Genomic DNA, 18,480 nt, shown 5'->3' with positions numbered 1-18,480 from the left:
GCACATTTTATTATTACTTTTAAAAGCACAAGCTCTTAAAAATGCTTGCACTTTCTTCCTGTCACCTCTATCCCTCCCTAAAGCAGTAAATAAATGTGTTCTACTGGAATCCCTCTTGCCACGTAGCAGTACTAAATATCAACACAATATACTGTGGCACTGTGTGAGAAAAATTTGCATTTAAGAAGATACTTAACTCTTTTTTACCTATTTGGTCTCGCTTACCTTCGCAGGGAAGCACTGTCTGTTCGACTGACCAAAAAATTACATCACGGGAATCAAGAAGATTGACTGAAATAACTCCCCACAGCAAGCCCACAGCAGAGGCAAAAAAATTAAACCAATTATGTGCACTAGGAATCAAGACATCTGTCCAAGCCCTGCCTTTGCTCTGTGACAAGGAAATTCACTTCCTTATTCTGCGCCTTTGTTGACATCCGTGGAATGAGAATATTTCTTCTCTCTCAACCTTTGTCTGTCCTGCCTATTTGGGGAGCAAATTCTCCAGCCAGCATCACTCCTGACAATGCCCCCGTGCAGTGCTGAGAATGGAGCAATTGGTGCCTCTGTTGCATTGTTGGGGCTGCAGAGCTGTGCTGGTTTGCAGCAAACACAAGCAGGGAAAGGCAGCCCTTTCCTTGGTTTAATTATCAGGAAATCTTTGGCATAAGTGTTGCTTTGGTTTTCACTTGATGCTACCTTGCTCTGTTTCTCCCAAAGGAGGATATAGTGGTTTTCTGCAAGTGGGAATGGATTAAAACATAAAACTACCCGCTGTGCTGCTGGTGTGAGTTGTTTAGTGCTGCTGATGGTAAAGCTGGATGAAAGTTTAAACTACAGCTATTGTAAGACTGATGTAAACAAAGTATTTATATGGCAAATAAAAGTCAGGTACTCCTGGTTAACCTTCATTCAGAAATTAACCCTAACTCAGAATTAACCTAAATTCAGAAATGCCTACCATCAGTTCTGCCTTATCTTTCCTGCCCAAAGATGGAACCAGTTAAATCCCCACCGTTCCTGGCAAACGCTGGTCTAACCTGTGCTTGAGAAATTCCACAGATGGAGATGCTGCAGCTTCCTCAGGCCATTTATCCCTGGGCTTAACCATCCTTACACTTAGAAAGTTTTTCCTAATGCCTACACTAATCTCTGCTGCAATTTCAGCTCATTATGCCTCGTCCCAGTGGACATGGAGAACAGTTTATTCCCTTCCACTTTGCAGGTAATCACAGGAGACTCTGAAGACCTATTACCCCCCTCACACACACGTTGCTATCTCGTGTTAGCACATTCACAGGGGCTTTACACATAGGACACAGCCTGATGCAGTGAAAAATCGCTGCCCATCCAGCCTTTGGAGAAAAGACACATTTCCCAGGGAGTGCCTTTTGCCCATCAGTTACAAGAATATCTGGGCAAGCCCTGTGTTTGACTTTTCATTGCTAAATGAATTTTAAACAACGAATCTGGACACCTGTCAGAGCAAATGTCACATTGCTGGGGGGGGGGCAGAAGTTGTATCAACTGCATAGAATGACTAATGTTGTGGTTATGATTGTACTAATGGTGCAACCACCAGAATGGATGTTTGGTATTCCAAAGAAATGGATTCTGCTCCAGACCACTGACACCATTCCCTGATGGGGGACGTGCCATTTAGGACAAATTTGCAAGAGTATCCAACAGCAGAGACCCAGCTTTTGGGCACCCATCTCAACACACACCAGTGGAATTACTGCTGAATTAGAGACTGTGTGACTCCAAGGACAGAAAATCCTTCATCTTCAAGGCAGTAAAAACCACTGGACACTTACAAAAGTGGGAGACAGTGAAGGAGGATGGAGCTGGCAATACCCACACAGCTTTGTGAAGCCGCTCTCAGCAGCATCACCTCAGTGTTTGTAGGGGGCTCAGAGCCTTGAGCTCAGAGCAGAGACTGGCTTTGCTTGGGAAAACACCCACACAGAGAACACATTTTTTTAATATATATATATTCATTATAATTGCAGCAGCACAAAACATCACACCTGAGATGCAGCAGAGCTCCAGAGCTGCATGTAGTACCCACACACTGATTATCCTGAAGTACTGGCCAACAGGAAGAAGTACTTACCAGCCTGCTTTTGTGACTCTCAGGGCACAGATGCCACTTGGCTTCAAATCCACAGCGTTATGAGGCTCTTGTGAGAGACAACCCGTGATATTCGTCCCTGCAAGCAGTCAGTGGTGATTGATGACTCCATTACAATGATGGCTGGGGCTCCATGTTTTCTCCACAGCCCTCAACACCGGCCAAAAAGCAGGGACTTAAGGAGCTTTTTTAGATCTCAATTCCTCTATCAAGAGTCAGTACATCCTTTGTTCAGCTGCTTGTTATACAGGTCAGAAAAGGCTTGTTTCGTGATTTCTGCAGCTTATGAACCTCTGCCTTGACCTGCATTTCTAGAAGAGTGCTAATAAAAGGCAGACTAATCTTGTAAAAGAAATATCTGTATTTCAAGTGCACAGTGTGATATTCGTGCCCAACACATGGACACAGCCCTGACCAACATTCATTTTCTCTGTCTGGTTGTCTCACTGTTTTCAACAGATTTCTGTTGCTTCAAGCATTTACATAAAACACCGACACGCCACAAGGAATTTTCCCATAATTTTTGAGCCAAAACAGAACTATTCAATCCAATCCATTCCCTCCACATATCTTGGGCTACCTTTGTCCACTGAAACATGCAGATCTCAGCACATCAAGCATTAACAGGTTTTTCCCCCAGCCCTTACCAGTGGAACTTGCACAGGTGGCACCATTTCCAGGTTATATGTTTGCTCTGTTAACCAAACTATTTGGAATTCCTCTAATTGTCTGTTTGTTTCCCTCTGGGTTCTCCAGCTCTTATTTCACTTTGTACCCCACATCTCTATATTCAGCCTATAGTTATCCTCAGACTAGGGATTTAGCTCATTACTGCTTTGCTAGTCACCCTCACAGACACCTTTAGCTCCCATGGTTAGACCCCAGACCCTCTTTATCAATGCAGTCCTCAAAATATAATAAAAAACCCAAAGTGTCATCACTTCCTAAGCTGACCTAAAATTCAACCTCTGCCCAACATCAGCCATGTACCCTCAATGCAAAACAACCCCAACAATTAAAAGTGCAAGGAACAGGGATGGTGCACAACCACCAGAACAGAGGCTGGATGGCACTGTGGTGGGGGGTATTATTCACATTTAACTCAGGAAGATCTTTATTTTTTCCAAACCTATCAAAAGCAGTTTATATTATCAAGGAAACCACATCCAGCTCATGACAAAGTATTCCATATACAACTCATTTACCACTGCCAGGGAACAGCTCGAGTTTGTTGGATTTCTGCACACACAGAGCTGTTTCCTCTCCATCACCACCTTCTCTGGAACGACTGGTTACTATTCCTGTTGTCAGCAAGTTTGTTTTCTTAGAGGTAATAAAATACTCCCACTGGCTACACAGGCACTGATAGAAGGGAAGAAGTGGTGATACTAATCAGAAAGAATTTCCAGTAAGTAATGTGCAACATTGAATATATTTATCAGACTTGCAGGTTTAGTCTCTTGATCAGATCTGCATTCCTGTCCAGAAAAAAACACAACACACAGTGTCTGTGTTGTTTTCCTAATGTTCCTCTCCTAAGAAATTTTTAATTTGTCCCAGTTTAAGCACCTTCTCACACCCATCCCCTACTCCAACATCCTCAAGAGGCTGATACAAAATTTGATTACAGATTAGACTTCTTAGCGAGAATGCAAACAACACATTCAAGGTTTTGGGTTCACAATCACTGCTACACAAAGTATTTGTTTTCCAAAACCCATGGATATTTATTGAACAAGTATCAAAGCAGTGAACGTTTTCATAATCGGGTACTACAAAAAGTGGTTAAGTTTTTATAAAGGTTGCCTACAGGATTGAACTAATTCAACTCCAGACAGCAGATAAAGAAAACAGCTTCACTAACATTATAAGCAGGCAAGTAATGACAGATTAAGACAAACTACAGTAAATAAACAAGTATTTCTTAGTTAAAAAACAACAGGAGTACGAAGATTGTTCTTCTCGCTTCTCCTGCTTTAGTTTAGCCTTGTTAGGAGCAGGTGGGCATCTCTGAAGAGAAGTATCACCAGGAGTCTAAGTAGACCTGGAATAAATAAACTGTATTTTAGGAAGCAATATTTAGAGGAATCACAAGCAGGTAGAATGTTCAGCGTCCTTTAAAAGCAGAAACTTGTAGAAATACAGCTTTCACTTGTATCCAGATAGATATATTATAATTTAATGATCAAAAAGCTGCTCTTGCCAAGTCTTTCTGTAATATGGCACCATCTTGATGCATTTAAGAATGCACTGTGCAGAAATGTGAAGTGACTCAAATCAATATGCAAAAAGATCACTATGAAACAACTACCAGTCTTCTGTCCTAAATAACTTATTTTTAGAATAAACCACCGATGACTCACTCTACTGTAACACTAAACTATACCCATCCTTCTTAGTGCCCTAAGGTTGGCACAAGCAACTTGTAAATGTCAGAAAAGCATACAAACCTCGTTAATGTTTTCAGAAATTCATTTAAAGATAGAAACAGGTCCAAAAAGATGCCTGTCTAAATGCATTGCAATTACGTTACAATTATTTTCCAAATACACAGATATGCTCTGTCTTTTCTCAGCTCATTACTGACTCAAACAATTTGCCCTTCTGGGATCAATTGTTTGCTAATAAATAATTGTTTACAGTCACAAAATGATATTAAGGAGTATTCTTATTAGTTTTCCTTCTACAGCCTAATAAGATTCGAAACTAGCTGATTCCCAAGAGTCTAACCTTAACCTTGCTGTGTTTAACAGCCCAGGAAATGATGAACCATCTGTTTCAGAAAATAATGGAGGGCCAAGAGGAAATATTGTTTAATTGTAGATTAACCTCCTCATAAGGCAGAATGAAGCATCTACAGAATTAGCAACCACTACTAGCACTGTAAAAAAATAACTGGCAGCAGCTCTTACTGTTCCAAAACCAATAGCAGCAAGTATTCTTTTATTACATTTAAAAAAAATAATAAATGTATGTAAACAAGTACAACCCGATTTTAAAAATAAATCTGAATTATCATATTTGGATTTTTTTTTTCACTTGAGGAAATAAATACCAAAATAGTTCTGGCTTTATTTTTCCATGAGCATCCAAATTATTTTAAAACAAATATCTCCAAGTGAGAGATGTAGGAGTTACAGGCTATTAAACACATCATTTCCACAAGTATAAAATGGCTGCTCCAAAGCAACAGACAAGTCACTGGAGGGAGTGAGGGGAAAGGTCTTGAGGTTTTAAACTCAAGAACTTTGATAATTTATGTGTGTCTATTTTTTACACAGCTACTTTAAATAATGGAGACGATCTGATAAGGTGTAAGACAGTTTGAGTACCACAAGAGAAAAAAAAAAAAACTAGCAGGGATAAACCACAGGAATCTGAAAATAAAGCCAACTGCTCCTGTGCTGGCATCATTAATAGCAGCACAATTGTGCCCTGTGATGGCAATTTTTCTGTGTAACATTCATGCCAAAGCAGGTTTAACAGGAATCCTTTACCTCCATCCATCAGTTTGCCCCGTTTTGACAGCAACAACGACAGAGAAGTGTGTTATCAGAGGGCTGCAGCAAACTCCAATGCACAGGAACTGGGAGAGCTTTCCCTTGATTTTACACAACCTTCCCAGAGCAGCACCTGAGTTCCCCGCCCGCTGTGACAGCTGGGTGCATGCTCAGTGTGAAAGATTTCATTAATCCCAAGTTTTAAACATCCAAACACAGCAACGTTTACTCAAATAAATTATTCTTGAATTCTTCACTTAATTCCTGAAGCAATGAGCTTGCAATAACTCCACAGCTTCATATAATAGCCCCTATTGAAAGAGGATAAGGGTTTGACATCCTTCTCCTACTAAACAACCAGGCACAATTTTATCCATCAGACGTCTATCAACCTACGGATATTGAAAGCTTGGGCGAACGAGATAAAAATCAAACCCAGCCCTACTGTCAAGCTGCACTATCTGCTGCCATCAATAATGCTATTCATGAATTTAAGAAAATTAATAAATCTCGGGCTGAACGCTCAGAAAGCCCCGGGTCCAGGCGGAGCGCACTCACTTGGGTTTTGTTTCTGCGTCTGTCACTTGGCGAATGTAGATCCCATCTTCGGGGTGCTCGATGTCATCCATCTCGTACATGTAGGAAGAGGCTATTGCCAGGGTGGTTCCATCATTGCTGAAGGCCAGGGATGCAATGCTGGTGGGATACCGATGGAACTGGCACAGCCTCTTCTTATTGAAGGGATCCCAAATATTCACAAAGCCATCGGAACCCCCTGAAAACCACATTTAAAAAAAAAAAAACCACGTATAAATTACAAGTGGAAGGAAAAAAAAAAACTGAAGAGGTACAGCACAGAAAACAAAAGAAAGAGAAGAGGAAACTACTCATAATTAGTTTGTCAGTAAAAACACAGGGTTGATTCATTCAGTAAAGAGCACAATGAGCATATCCCAAAATCCCTGTTAAAGCAGTTACATCTCACTGCGCCAAATAATTTTAAAACCCTGCTCATACCAAGAAACACTATTTAGAGGCTCAAAAAGATACCAAGAAACACAATTCAAAGGCTCAAAAAGATATCAAGAAACACAATTCAAAGGCTCAAAAAGATACCAAGAAACATAGTTCAAATGCTTAAAAAGTCAGGGCATATGAAGCAAAGGTTGACCTGTTTTACATCAAAACTAAAGGAACTGATGCAAGATTTTATAAAAAAATTGAGTATCTGCTCTACCTGTTGCAAAGGTGTTGTGGACATTGTGGAAAGAAATGGCATTGACTGGGTAAATCTGCTCAATGTTGTTTTCCTTCAAACGGTGACATTTGAAGGCGTATTTCTTCTTCTGGATTTCCGGACTTGGATCCAAATATTCCACGGCGACACGACCTTCAATAGAACTTAAAACATAACCCTACCAAAAAAAAAAAAAAAAAAAAAGAGATGCACTTTTAGAAGTTTTCAACTGCAGAAAAGATTGAAATACAATTTATTCTCATACCCCTCTAAATTCTAAGAAAGTGGTAAGGCAGAAAAAAATGTCCAGAGAGAGATTCTCATTGGAACACAGTTTTAAGCTGACAGTGAGACTTGTAATTACCTCTGCAGGTCCAAACACAAGCTTGTGCTTGGGGAAAAAAGTGTTAAGAGTTAAGAACCCCTTGTATTTGCTCACCTACCCCCAAGGCCTAAATATCTGAAATATGAGAGATATTCACAGGACTATTTCGTTTCAGAATGATATTAAAATTAGTTCAGAGCTGTAGACTAACAACTAAACACTCAAGCTGAGATAGTATTTTCAGTGAAATTTGATTACAAGTCGTGTTAGCTTATCCAGTTAATTACAGTCCTGACTTAGAGCAACCTGAGAAGCTTTTATTATCACTTCTGAGTTAAGAGTGTAATAGATCTTTTCAGAAACAGGATTGCAACAATACCCAGCTACAGCAAGGTTCTTTAAAATCCATAATACAATACAATCTGGAAGATCAGCTTGTTTTACTATAACTAGAACTGAAAATGGACAAAGCATTCATGCCAGTTCAAGAACATGTAACTAGGGCTTGCAATTCCTGTACTATCACTTTGTGAATTCCCTTCCAAATTAGTTTGGCAGAAAAAGCCAATCTTCTTGCTTTACTTCACAAAGAAATACCACAGACACACCACGTTAAGTTCCACAGAACAGCTCTGTGATCATCTAAATTGTACAATTCCCCTGGATAATGGAGCAGGGGTTCTTGAGTACATGCCACAGACTCAGAGATAAAAAAGAAAGAAAAAGATATAAACGACACTCACGTAGTTTTAATCCTGCCCCTGCTGAAGAACCAGGTCTACAAAGCAAAAAGGCTGCTGAGGAACCACCAATTGGGGCTTTCTCTCTCCAACTTGGGGGGGGTGTGTGTATACGTGTGTGTTTTGGCTTTTAATTACATGACAGCATTGTGATGCATTAAATATATTTTTTAAAAAGGAGATAAAATTGGTAAGTTGGTGGCAAATATTCATAATCTGTGTTATGAAAAAGAATTAACCTGCAACAAGAAGCCTCCCCTCTCCCTGTCCAATTACTAAACTCTGAAAATCCATGGATTGTTTTTATAAAAATGAAAGATGCAGAAAACTTGAAAAGCAAACCACCATTTCCCTAAAGAGTACTGAGCAGAAATACAGTCCCTGCCAGGGCTGCCATACCTGTTTGTTGGGAAATGCTCTGATGCAGCGGGTCTGGTATTTGAGGCTGGATTCCCTGCGCTGCTGAACGTATCCCATGTTCCGTAAATCCCACACCAGCACCCTCCGGCCCGCCGTCCCCACGATCAGCCTGTCCCCGGACACAGACAGCGTGTACACCTTCAAAAAAAAAACATTTACAGCGGTTAACACTTATTAACCTGCACACACAATGTTGTTTGGACAAAATAAACCACCAGCAAAGAGCAGTAACAGAGCAGGCGATGTTACGATGATGTTTTTAGCCAGAGAACTCCCTTCAGCTTCAATTCAGGGCTCCAATTTGGGATAAACAGCAGTGGTGTGCAGCTGCTTGAAGCACTAAATTTATCGAATGTAATGGCAAAAGGAAAACCAACCCAAAGGGGCAGATAGGGAAGAGCATGGATATTGGGATATTCATGGATATTCATCTCTGCTTGGTATGCACAGTTTGCATTCCCACTCTTAATTCAGGATCCTGTAAGTTAGTCCTACAATACCACAGAACACATTTTTCTCTCTGTTTTCCTCCACCTGCTAACCATGTGGTTTTCTTTTTAAACTCTGCACTTCAGGTGGAGCTTCGTGTTAATAAAGTGAAATAAACTGCCAAGAAATCATTAGAAAAAACAGTGCTCTATATATGCTCTAATAAAATCACGTGAAATATAAGAAAGCAATACACTTGACACATTGAAAAGGACTATGGATTTGGAATTTCAGCTCTACTCTAAAAATGGGTCCAGAGGTTCTAATTTTGGCTTATCAAATTTCTCATTAAAATATTCAGTGGATGAATTGTTGTTTCCAACTATTACTTAGGATGTAGTTCATCTGAATATATTTATATTTCTTTTAAAAAAAAAGAAAAAGGAAAGAGGTTTAATCAAAAGCATTGTGTCATCAAATGAATTCATCTGATAGAGCCCAGCAAAGCTGTTGGTTCTGGTAAGACTGCACTGCAATATAAAAATATAAAAAGCTTCCTTTAACCTCATCTGTTCACCAGGTATTCCTGCAATAAAATGTGATTGCTGAACTCTCCTCTTAAGACTGAGATCTTAGGATGAAAAAAGTCTTAAATGTTCACAGAAGAGTTGCCCAAAAATTTCTGATGATCCAAATTATGCCTAAAAAGAGTAAGGAAACTTTGAGCTAACAGTAGTTACACACTTCAACAAGACAGGTTTTCAAGTATCCCTTCATTTTAATACAAAAATTTACCCAAAAAATATTAATAAACATTATATAAAATTTGTTTGCATACATGGAGGGAAACAAAGGCATAAAAACATTAAATATCTTAAATCTTCTCCACAAACTGATGTCACACCTGTACAGTGAGTATTCTTTCTACACCACACAACCATAAATCAAATGAAACCGTTGTCGTGCAGTTGAGTAGGTGTACACATTTATCAAAGGCAGCATTAAAAAAATGACATAATGAACCTTGCTGAACCAATAAGCAGCTTGATTCACTGTGGCTGTCCATTATATGATATTCTGGCAGCAATTTATCACAGTTCTTTACATGCTACATACATCTATAAATCAAAACTAGAAATAATGCAATTACTTTATTCTGAACAAAGGTCTCACCAGAAGTAGATTCAGCTATGCTGGAACAAAAGTAAGAGCTATTTAGGGGCAAAGGGAATGTAATGATGGCTCGTAATTAGGACTTGACAATAGGATGTCACAGCGCTAAATGAAATTTTAAAAAGGCACAGGCAAAAAAATATTCATATGTAAAATTATCCAAGCCACCTGTGTTTAGCAGTCTCTGAAAAAACCAGAAATTACTGTTGTTTAATTCTCTCAGTGACACCACTGTAAGCACAATAAAGATTAACACACCACACGACCATTAGAAAAAGCTGAAGGTGTAACATTTTACCTTATTTCTCCAAGTCTCCCATTAGCACAGAGGATTTTGGTATTGGAGCAATGTCAGAATTTACTAGGCATTAGTACAACACAGGTAAATCACCAGAAATTCTGTTCAATTTTTTAACACAAGTGAAAAACCAAATTAGTATTTCAGGGAACATAAATGGCCTCCTCCTGTATCTCTGTGCACATCCCCAAACAACCAGACCCTATGACTGCCAGGTCTGATATATCTAAAATCTTAACACTTAAGGAAGTCAATAGTGAATATTGTGAATATTACAATTAAGCCAAGCTGCTGGTTTTGTAACATTTTCTTTCAAACTCCTTTTAAATTACAAGAATCTGGTCAAAGCCTTCCCCTAAAAATCTCAGTATGTTCTGAATACCAATCTTTTCATGTGCAAGTTTCACAGCTTAAAACCCACCAAACACAAGTTCACAAATTCAATCCAGTTTCAGTGTCCTGCATTATTTAACGTGTCCCCTGGAATCCAGCACCCAGCACGTACCTTTTCAGGCTGAGAGAAGGTTCCTGCATTACAAGGAGTTCTGGGATCCCACAGTTTAACTGTCTGATCCCAGCTTCCAGTCACCATCACATTCACCTCTGGGCAGTACTCAACACACCTGATGGGAGCATCATGGGCACCCACAAGGTTTTCTGTAAGGAAATGCAATACACTGTAACTTTACTGACCCTACAAACACTCAGAATGTGTGAAATGAAGAATAAAAAAGGACTCTACTGCAGCACAAACATTTTCTGACATTCCATGGGCGCATTTCTATGCCAGGAGTCTCTTTAAGGATAGCTCAGACTTCTGAAACACAAGTTTGGCAAAGACCAGGATTGTTAAATTTAAACTTTACTGCACACACTTGTATGTCAAGCCCTGACTATTGGCTTGGTTGCTATGTCTGTCTGAGATTTGCTTTTCTCTTTAACACACACACAAAAAAAAAGTGAGACAAACTAGTTCCATGTTTTGCATCAACAAGGCACTGGAACTGTTATTTTCAAGCAATGTTTTGTTAGGAAAAAAAGGTAGTAAAGGCCATTCTTGACAAAGCAAAAGCTTTATATACCCTCTGCCACGACAGATCATTATTCTAAACACATCCAGATCACAAACCTTTGAAAAATAACATGCTCAGGTTTAGTTCAGCTTGGCTAATTCGCCCTCATTGAGACACTGCAGCTCATGGGAGTTTGGATATTCAGGATTATCATCAGAAATCCAATTCGAGGCATCCTACAACAAGCACCTACCAAACTTTCTGGCAACCTGCCAGATTCTTCCCCGCTTTTAGGTGGTACTTATTAGGGCCAATAGTTACTCTCCAGATACTTAAATATCCCCCATCTAAAGAACTTTTTAAACATACTCTGTTCATGTAAATATATAAATCTGAAGCTCAGCCCAGCTGGTGAGACCCTTCATTACTCAAGCTGCTCACCTTGGTCCGTGTTTAAATCGTGCATTTTCAGTTGCTGATCCAGCCCTCCACTCCAGGCATGGGTAGGATCCTATAAAGCATAAAATTTCACCTTAGAACACTGCATTAATTTTCCATGGCTGCTACATACATTTCATTTCCTGGGCTCACAGCAAAGAACTCTCTTTCACAAGTTTTGGGAAGATGGGAATCGAGACACAAGGGTTAAGATCTTGGCCCAGATTTAAACAGGCAGACGAGAGAAGCTTTGCCAAATTTTTAAGTGCTTTGAGCTACATGGGGTTTTTTAAGTTTAAAGTAAAACTAAAAAAAAATTTAAAAAGGCAATGAGAGGCTCTTACAAATCATTTCAAACCCAGAGCACTAAAAAAATACAGAAACCAAGGACCTAACAAATGTCTCACTTGGAACAATGCCATTTTTCAGCACAACCCAGTGTGGGAAGGTTAAAAAGAAAATACTAATTAGCTCTGGGTATTTCTTGGGGGTAAGGATTTCTGGCTCTATCCTCCCAGTACAACTCTTTGTGAGGAGCACACACACATAATTCAACACTCCAGAAACAGCACAAACCAGCTTCAATCACTTTTGCCTCCCAGTTGTACCAGGAGTGAGTTTCTTGTGTGCCTGCACCTTCACAGGCAATCCCTGCACTTAGGACTGGAATGATGTTCATTAAATAAGGAGTTAATTGGCAGAAGTGAACTATATTTTTCAGCCTACATTTCAGGTAGCGTTTTCCTCCCCTTTTAATTTCAGGGAGTGACGATTTCTCATACCCTGGGCACTGCACGTCTGTAAAATAATAATTAAAAATAACCTCCCACACTTACATAAAAAGCACAGTCCAGGACGGCTCCTGAATGCTGATATTTGAGTCTCATGGTGTTGGCAGGGACATCATAGAGCCGAACAGTCGTGTCCCAGGAGGAAACAAGCAGAAACTGAGACGTGTTTGGACTGAACTTCACCGATGAAATACCATCATCTGGAGTTTGGTTCAGTTTGAACTCGTTTGATCCCGTCATCTGCAGACAATAAAGGCACAGACACAATTTGAGTGGTTACAGGAGCACAGGCCCAGCAGGTCAGCAAGATAAACTGAGACACCTGCAAGGTAGCCCAAAGGAGGCCTCAAAAGTTTAGTGCCTTTGACACACAAGTCAGCACACCCAGATTTCTGACAAACTCTAAAATTCAAGATGCCAATCCCTTTCCAAAACCTCAGTAAATTCCTTCCCCTACAGAGAGCCTCTAAATACCAAATATAACATCAAATAAACAGCACTAATACATTATCATCATCTTACATATTATTCCTTATAAATGTATTTCCCTTTCTCAGCTTTTGTGTGTGACTGTGTTTTTTAAATTAAATATCTAAAAGAGCATTAGAAAGTACTTTAAAAACACCTATAAGCAGAAAGGAGTCTCATTTCAAAACTCCAAAAAGTGTTGATTTGTTCCTCATTTGGTATGGCTGCCACATACTTCCAAGAATAAGTGCTATAAAATATTTTTCCCCCCTCTTTCAGAATCCAAAGCGCAGGTAAGTAAGGGAAGTGGTGTTCTGTAGGGTGCTGATGTAGAGAGGACATGGAAATGTGATGTGACAAGAAAAAAAAAATATCAACCATTCAATGACAGATCAACGACTCTGAAGGCAACTGCAGCACCCACTGCAGTTTTGTTGCACGTACAAAAATTCCCAGGACAGCAGAGCCTATGAACTGCAGATTCCAGCTGGAGAACAGTTCAAACTTTGCAGACAACCTAAAAGACATTGCTCATGACATGTACACCAGCAAAGCAATCAAAACTTTTTTTAAGGTGTATTTTTTTAAGGCTTTACAAAACCTTAGCAGCTCATTTCCCCTTTGCCAGAGGAGCAGAGAAGCAAATTATTTCAGATTTTCTGTCACACTGCCACTCCTGAATCTGGATGTGCAAGTGCAGAGGTAAGATTACACCCCTGACAATAAACCAGGGGAGGATGAGCAGATGAACAAGGGCAAGGTTGAAATTTAGGGCACAGTGATTCCAGTTCAGTGCTTGTCAGCAACTGGACAATCATCCAGCTGTGTAACAAAGTGAGCAACACACATTCTTACACTGGAGAGACTTCCTGAGTGGGAGCTTTGGCAGGTGCTCTGCAAGACATCCTTCAAAAAAAAACCCAAAAATCCCACCCACTGTGTCAACACAAAGTGCTATTTCTGCCATTTAAACATGAAGTGAGGGGGGAAAGAAAAACACTTTTAATAAGAGAAAAGCTTCTTTCTGAGCCCCTTCTTCCAGCTCTGCTTTGGGAATACTTGGAAGAAGGGGGGGCTTGAGACTTATCCACGCATCTTTCCATAGGAAAACTACAAGGAATTCAGCAGTGAATGCTTTAGATGGATGCAGAGAGACACAAAATCTTAAGGAATTCAAAACTGGGAAAATTAGACTGGACGTGGTAATTGCCTTGTCTACTTGTGCCAGAAAACCCAAACAGCAAACACGAGATTAATCACACAAGTTATTAATCAGCCCAGGAAGCAAAGTTAGTTACATCAGACACCTGGAAGGATTTCCCAAAGGTGTTTTTAATCCAGAACAACGTACGTAATATCAGAATTTAAATATATCCTGCCTCTGACACACTTCACAAAAAAAATAAACGCACGAAGAGCTCTGCATTTGCACAAAAACAGCTGCTTCACAACCAGCATTTCCAAACCACGGAGTCAAGCCCACCTCAAACAACGAAGTGCTGGTAAAATGCTGAAGCACAGAAGAAAATAACTCTTAAATAAGGCTTTATAGGCTGAAACTGCGATTCTGAGGTAGACACGGGGTTCAATTTTGGGGAAAAAAAAAAAAACCCACAACTTGAACAGGTAAGAAATCTGTGCCTTTACAGCCCCCCTTGGCACAGCTCTGTCCCCGAGCAGGAAGGAGCCGCCCGAGCCAAGCAGAGCGCCTGGGTGAGAGCCCAGCCCGCGTTTTTATCGCGAAAACAATGAAATCCAGCGGTACCGTTTTCATGTTGGACGAGCTCCTCCCGCCGCTCCGCGCGGCGCTCGGGAAAACCTTCGGGAGTCACGGCAGCGCCGCCGGGGCGTCGGTCACTCTCACGGTCCGGCCGGGGAGAAGCACGACGGGATGCGGGAGACGCTGCGGGCAGGGAAGGGAGAGAGGGAAGGGAAGAGAGTGAAGGGAGGGCCTGGGAACGGCAAAGGGACGAGGCCGCACCGGGAGGGGGTGGGTAAGTGGTGAGGCCCTCCCCAGAGTCCGGCTCCCCGTCGGGATCCCGATCCCAGTCCTGGTCCGGATCCCGATCCCGGTCCCGGTCCCGATTCTGGATTCCCATCCCCCTTCCCATTCCCGATCCCGGTTCCGATCCCGTTCCCGGTCCCGGCCTCACCTCCGCCGCCCGCCGCGCGCGCGCACCGCCGCCCGCCCCCGCGATTGGCCGGTTCGAACGCGCGTGACGCCGCGTGCCCGGCGTGCGCCGCGCGCTTCCCGCGGGGCACGCCGGGAGCTGTAGTCCGGCGGGGCTGAGGCCGGCGGGGCGGGGGCACTTGAGTCCTTGTCCCCTGTCCCATCCCGGCCGGTAACGGGAGCTTCCAAGGGGAGCCACGCGGGGCTGGTGTGGGAGGAAAGAGCGGCTGGCGATAGCGTTCGGCAGCGTTAACGTGCGAACCCGAAATATGAGTTATTACCCCTAAAACAGAGACCTGAACTGAGTCCCTCCTTCCCCCTGCCCCCCCGCCCCAGGCTGCCGGTACCTGCGGGCAAAGGGCTAAAACACCGCGTTCTCCTTCCTTGCGCTGAAACCGCGTTATTTACCCCTCCGGATTTTTTTTTTTTTTTTTTTTTTGGTATTTTTTTTCGCTGTCCTCGTCGCTGCTGCTGTGACACCCCACCCCACCCCCGCTCTCGGTACCGGCGCCGCTTTGCTGCGGGATTTACTGGGTTGTGAGTGACAGATCGTCCCCTCCGACGCGGGGCAGCCGCCGTGGATGCCCCAGAAACACTCCGCGAAACACAAACACGGCCCCCGTTACCGAAACTTTTCGGGGAACACCCTTCATCCCCCAGCCGAGAGCAGCGCGCCGAGGGGCCGCGGGCGGAGGGGACGGGCCTGGGATTCCCTGCAGGAAACGAGATAAAGAGCAAAAATGCAGGCAAAAAAAATATATAAAAAATAAAAATAAACCCTCTGCGTTTAAAGTCGTTTTCTCTTTCCCCGTGGATCCATCCCGTCCCGGCTGCGGGCGTACCCCTGTGCCGGGGGTCCCCCCCTCGGGGGGGGGGGACACGCGACCGAGGTGGCAAAAAATTTACAAACGAGGCTTAAAACGAGGTTTAATTTTTTTGTTGTTGTTGTTGTTTCCTTTTTCTTTCTTTAAAAATATTTACAGATCTGAAATAACGCTTTTTTAATTAATTTTTTTTTTTCTTTTCAAGTGGCAGGATAGCGGGAGGGGGCTCTCGGTTCGCCCGTCCCTCCCCATCAGTTCGGTTCCTGTGTCCCCGCCGTGGGGGCGGCCCGAGTCCCGCTCCTGGTTCTGGTGCCGGTCCCGACGGGGCGGGCGGGGCGGAGGCTCAATAGTCGATCTTGTTGTAGAGGTTGTAGAGCGGTAAGGCCGAGAGGTTGCTGCCGGGGTAGTAGAGAGGGGCGGGGAAGGCGATGGACCGGGGCACCGGCACTCGCAGGAGGGAATTGTCCCTGAACACCAGCGGCATCCCCACCAGAGTCTGCGCCGAGGCGTGGGCCATGTTGGCCGCCTCCAGCTCGGCCGAGAGCTGCCGTTTCCACTTGTTCCTGCGGTTCTGGAACCAAGTCTTCACCTGGGTCTCGGTGAGCTGCAGGCTGGAGGCCAGGCAGGCCCGCTCCGAGCTGCTCAGGTAGCGCTTCATGTCGAAGGTGGATTCCAGCTGGTAGACCTGGCTGCGGCTGAACACCGTGCGCGTCTTCTTCTTGGCGGCTCCGGCCTGCCGGTCCCCGCCGTCGCGCTGCCGGTCCCCGCAGGAGGGCGAGGAGGGTCCCAGCGGCTTCTCCTTCTCGTCCTTACAGTCCTGCTGCGGGGGCGAGAGGAAGGGCCCCCTCTCTGCGCTGGCCGCCGCCGCCGCTCCGCTGCCCTTGGTGCTGCCTGCAACAGAGCGACAGCGCGGGGGTCGCACGGTGGGCAGCACCGGGACCCCCGACGGCAAAGCCCCCGCCCCGGAGCGAGGCGAGACCCTGGGCAGGCACCCGGCGCCTCTGTTCCTCGTGGAAGACAAAACCGGCACCGCGAGAAGGCATTCCCTTCTGGGCTATCCCCGTCCCTCCATCACATACATGGATGGATGGATGGATGGATGGATGGACAGGTGGGAGTGCGTGCCTCAGTGAAAGCAGCTGAGTGCCAGCCTTCCTATCCGACACGAGCCGGCAGACTTTACTTTATAGCATCGCGTTTCACACGTCATTTATTCAGAATTAATGCTAAAAAAAATTAAACATCGTTCTTCCCTTTGCCCGAGTGCTGTAAATAACCAGAATCTAAAGAAAACGAGTGTTATCTATGGCACCACATCCCTCGGGGAAATCAACCCTGGGTGTGGTGGGAAAGAAAAAAAAAATTTTTTCCTGGAGCTCCTTCCTCCCTGCATCACCTGTGCAAATCCTCCGTGCCCCGAAAGCAGAGAGGGTGCGACATGTGCCCCACTCACACTTCCCGCGGGGGCCGGGCCGGGGCCGAGCCCTCCACGGCCCTTCCCGGCGGGTCCCATCCGCCCCGACCCATCCCATCCCATCCTATCCCGTCCCATCCCGTCCCGTGCCGTGCCGGTACTCACCGAGACAGGTGAAGCTGAGGGGCTGGTGCTTGTGGCACGCCTCGGCGGGGCCCTGAGCCTCGGGGCAGAAGCAGCCGCGGTGCTTCCAGCTCTCCTCCGGCTCTTCGTCCTCCGAGGAGAGGGAGAGGGTCCTGGCGCGGGCGGGCCAGGCGGGCGCCCTGCCGCCACCTTCCCGGGGGGGCTCGGCACTGCCGCTGCCCAGGATGGACTGGATGGTGAAACTGGAGATGGGAGCAGCCGCCGGACAGCACTTGCTCGGGTCTTCTTTGCTGCTCATCCTGGGTTCATAAGAAAGCAGAGGAGGGAAGCTCTCGCTTTAGAGGGGGCGCGGGGTGGGGGTGCCCCGGCAGCCCGCGGGGAGCCGTCGGGGGGCTGGTTTCGGGGGGCGCTCGGGGCGTGCGGCGGGCGGCTGTCCCCGCGCCGGCCCAGGCGGAATGCATGCTCCTTCCCCCGCGTCCCTATTGATCTGCGGGCGCCGGGCGGCGGGGCTTCATTTGCATGGAGGTGGCCTCCGCCGCGCCAATCACGGCGGCGGCGGACACGGAAAGTTTGGAAACCCGCGGGGTACGGGAATGATGGGGCCTGGGGGAGGCACCGAGGCCGGGGGGAAACCCCCGCGGGGCCCTCACCGCGGTCCCCGGGGGCTACACTGACCCCGCGGCCCCGGGGGAGGGCTGCTGGGCGCCCGCCATCCCTCCTGCCCTCCACCCCGAGTGGGCGAGAGGGACGTGGGCTGAATGGCTTATGCCTCCCCGGGGGCGGGTGGTGTTGGGATAAACACCTTGTGCATATCCGGGGATCTTTATCCTTCTCCTCATTAGAGGAGGGAAAAAAAACCTGTCACGGTGCGTTTCCTGCTCAGCAGCGCTGGGAAACCTTCCAGAGCCTGGGGTTTGCAGCCGGGAACAAATGTTCCACGAAATGCCTGCCGCGTTTTCATC

General features: G+C 44.9%; 2 protein-coding genes across 2 annotated transcripts; both read right to left on the bottom strand.

Annotated features, from left to right (window-relative positions):
• Positions 1-3,836: 3,836 nt before the first annotated feature.
• Positions 3,837-14,896, bottom strand: BUB3 (BUB3 mitotic checkpoint protein). Its single transcript, XM_050305374.1, has 8 exons — positions 14,732-14,896; positions 12,544-12,738; positions 11,711-11,780; positions 10,762-10,913; positions 8,336-8,494; positions 6,872-7,049; positions 6,193-6,409; positions 3,837-4,178 (listed from the first exon to the last, which is right to left on the bottom strand). The coding sequence occupies exons 1-8, from the start codon at positions 14,738-14,740 to the stop codon at positions 4,169-4,171; spliced, it is 990 nt and encodes a 329-aa protein (XP_050161331.1). The 5' UTR covers positions 14,741-14,896; the 3' UTR covers positions 3,837-4,168.
• Positions 14,897-16,303: 1,407 nt separating this feature from the next.
• Positions 16,304-17,816, bottom strand: HMX2 (H6 family homeobox 2). Its single transcript, XM_050305386.1, has 2 exons — positions 17,540-17,816; positions 16,304-16,851 (listed from the first exon to the last, which is right to left on the bottom strand). Exons 1-2 carry the CDS (start codon positions 17,814-17,816, stop codon positions 16,304-16,306), a joined length of 825 nt encoding a protein of 274 aa, XP_050161343.1.
• Between the last annotated feature and the right edge of the window lie 664 nt (positions 17,817-18,480).

This window comes from Myiozetetes cayanensis, unplaced genomic scaffold (genome assembly GCF_022539395.1).
Source record: "Myiozetetes cayanensis isolate MyiCay16 unplaced genomic scaffold, myiCay2020 scf10, whole genome shotgun sequence".
In the NCBI taxonomy this organism is placed as follows: domain Eukaryota; kingdom Metazoa; phylum Chordata; class Aves; order Passeriformes; family Tyrannidae; genus Myiozetetes; species Myiozetetes cayanensis.
The sequence above is the reverse complement of the archived record's forward strand: the minus strand, read 5'-3'. Positions and strand labels throughout refer to the sequence as shown.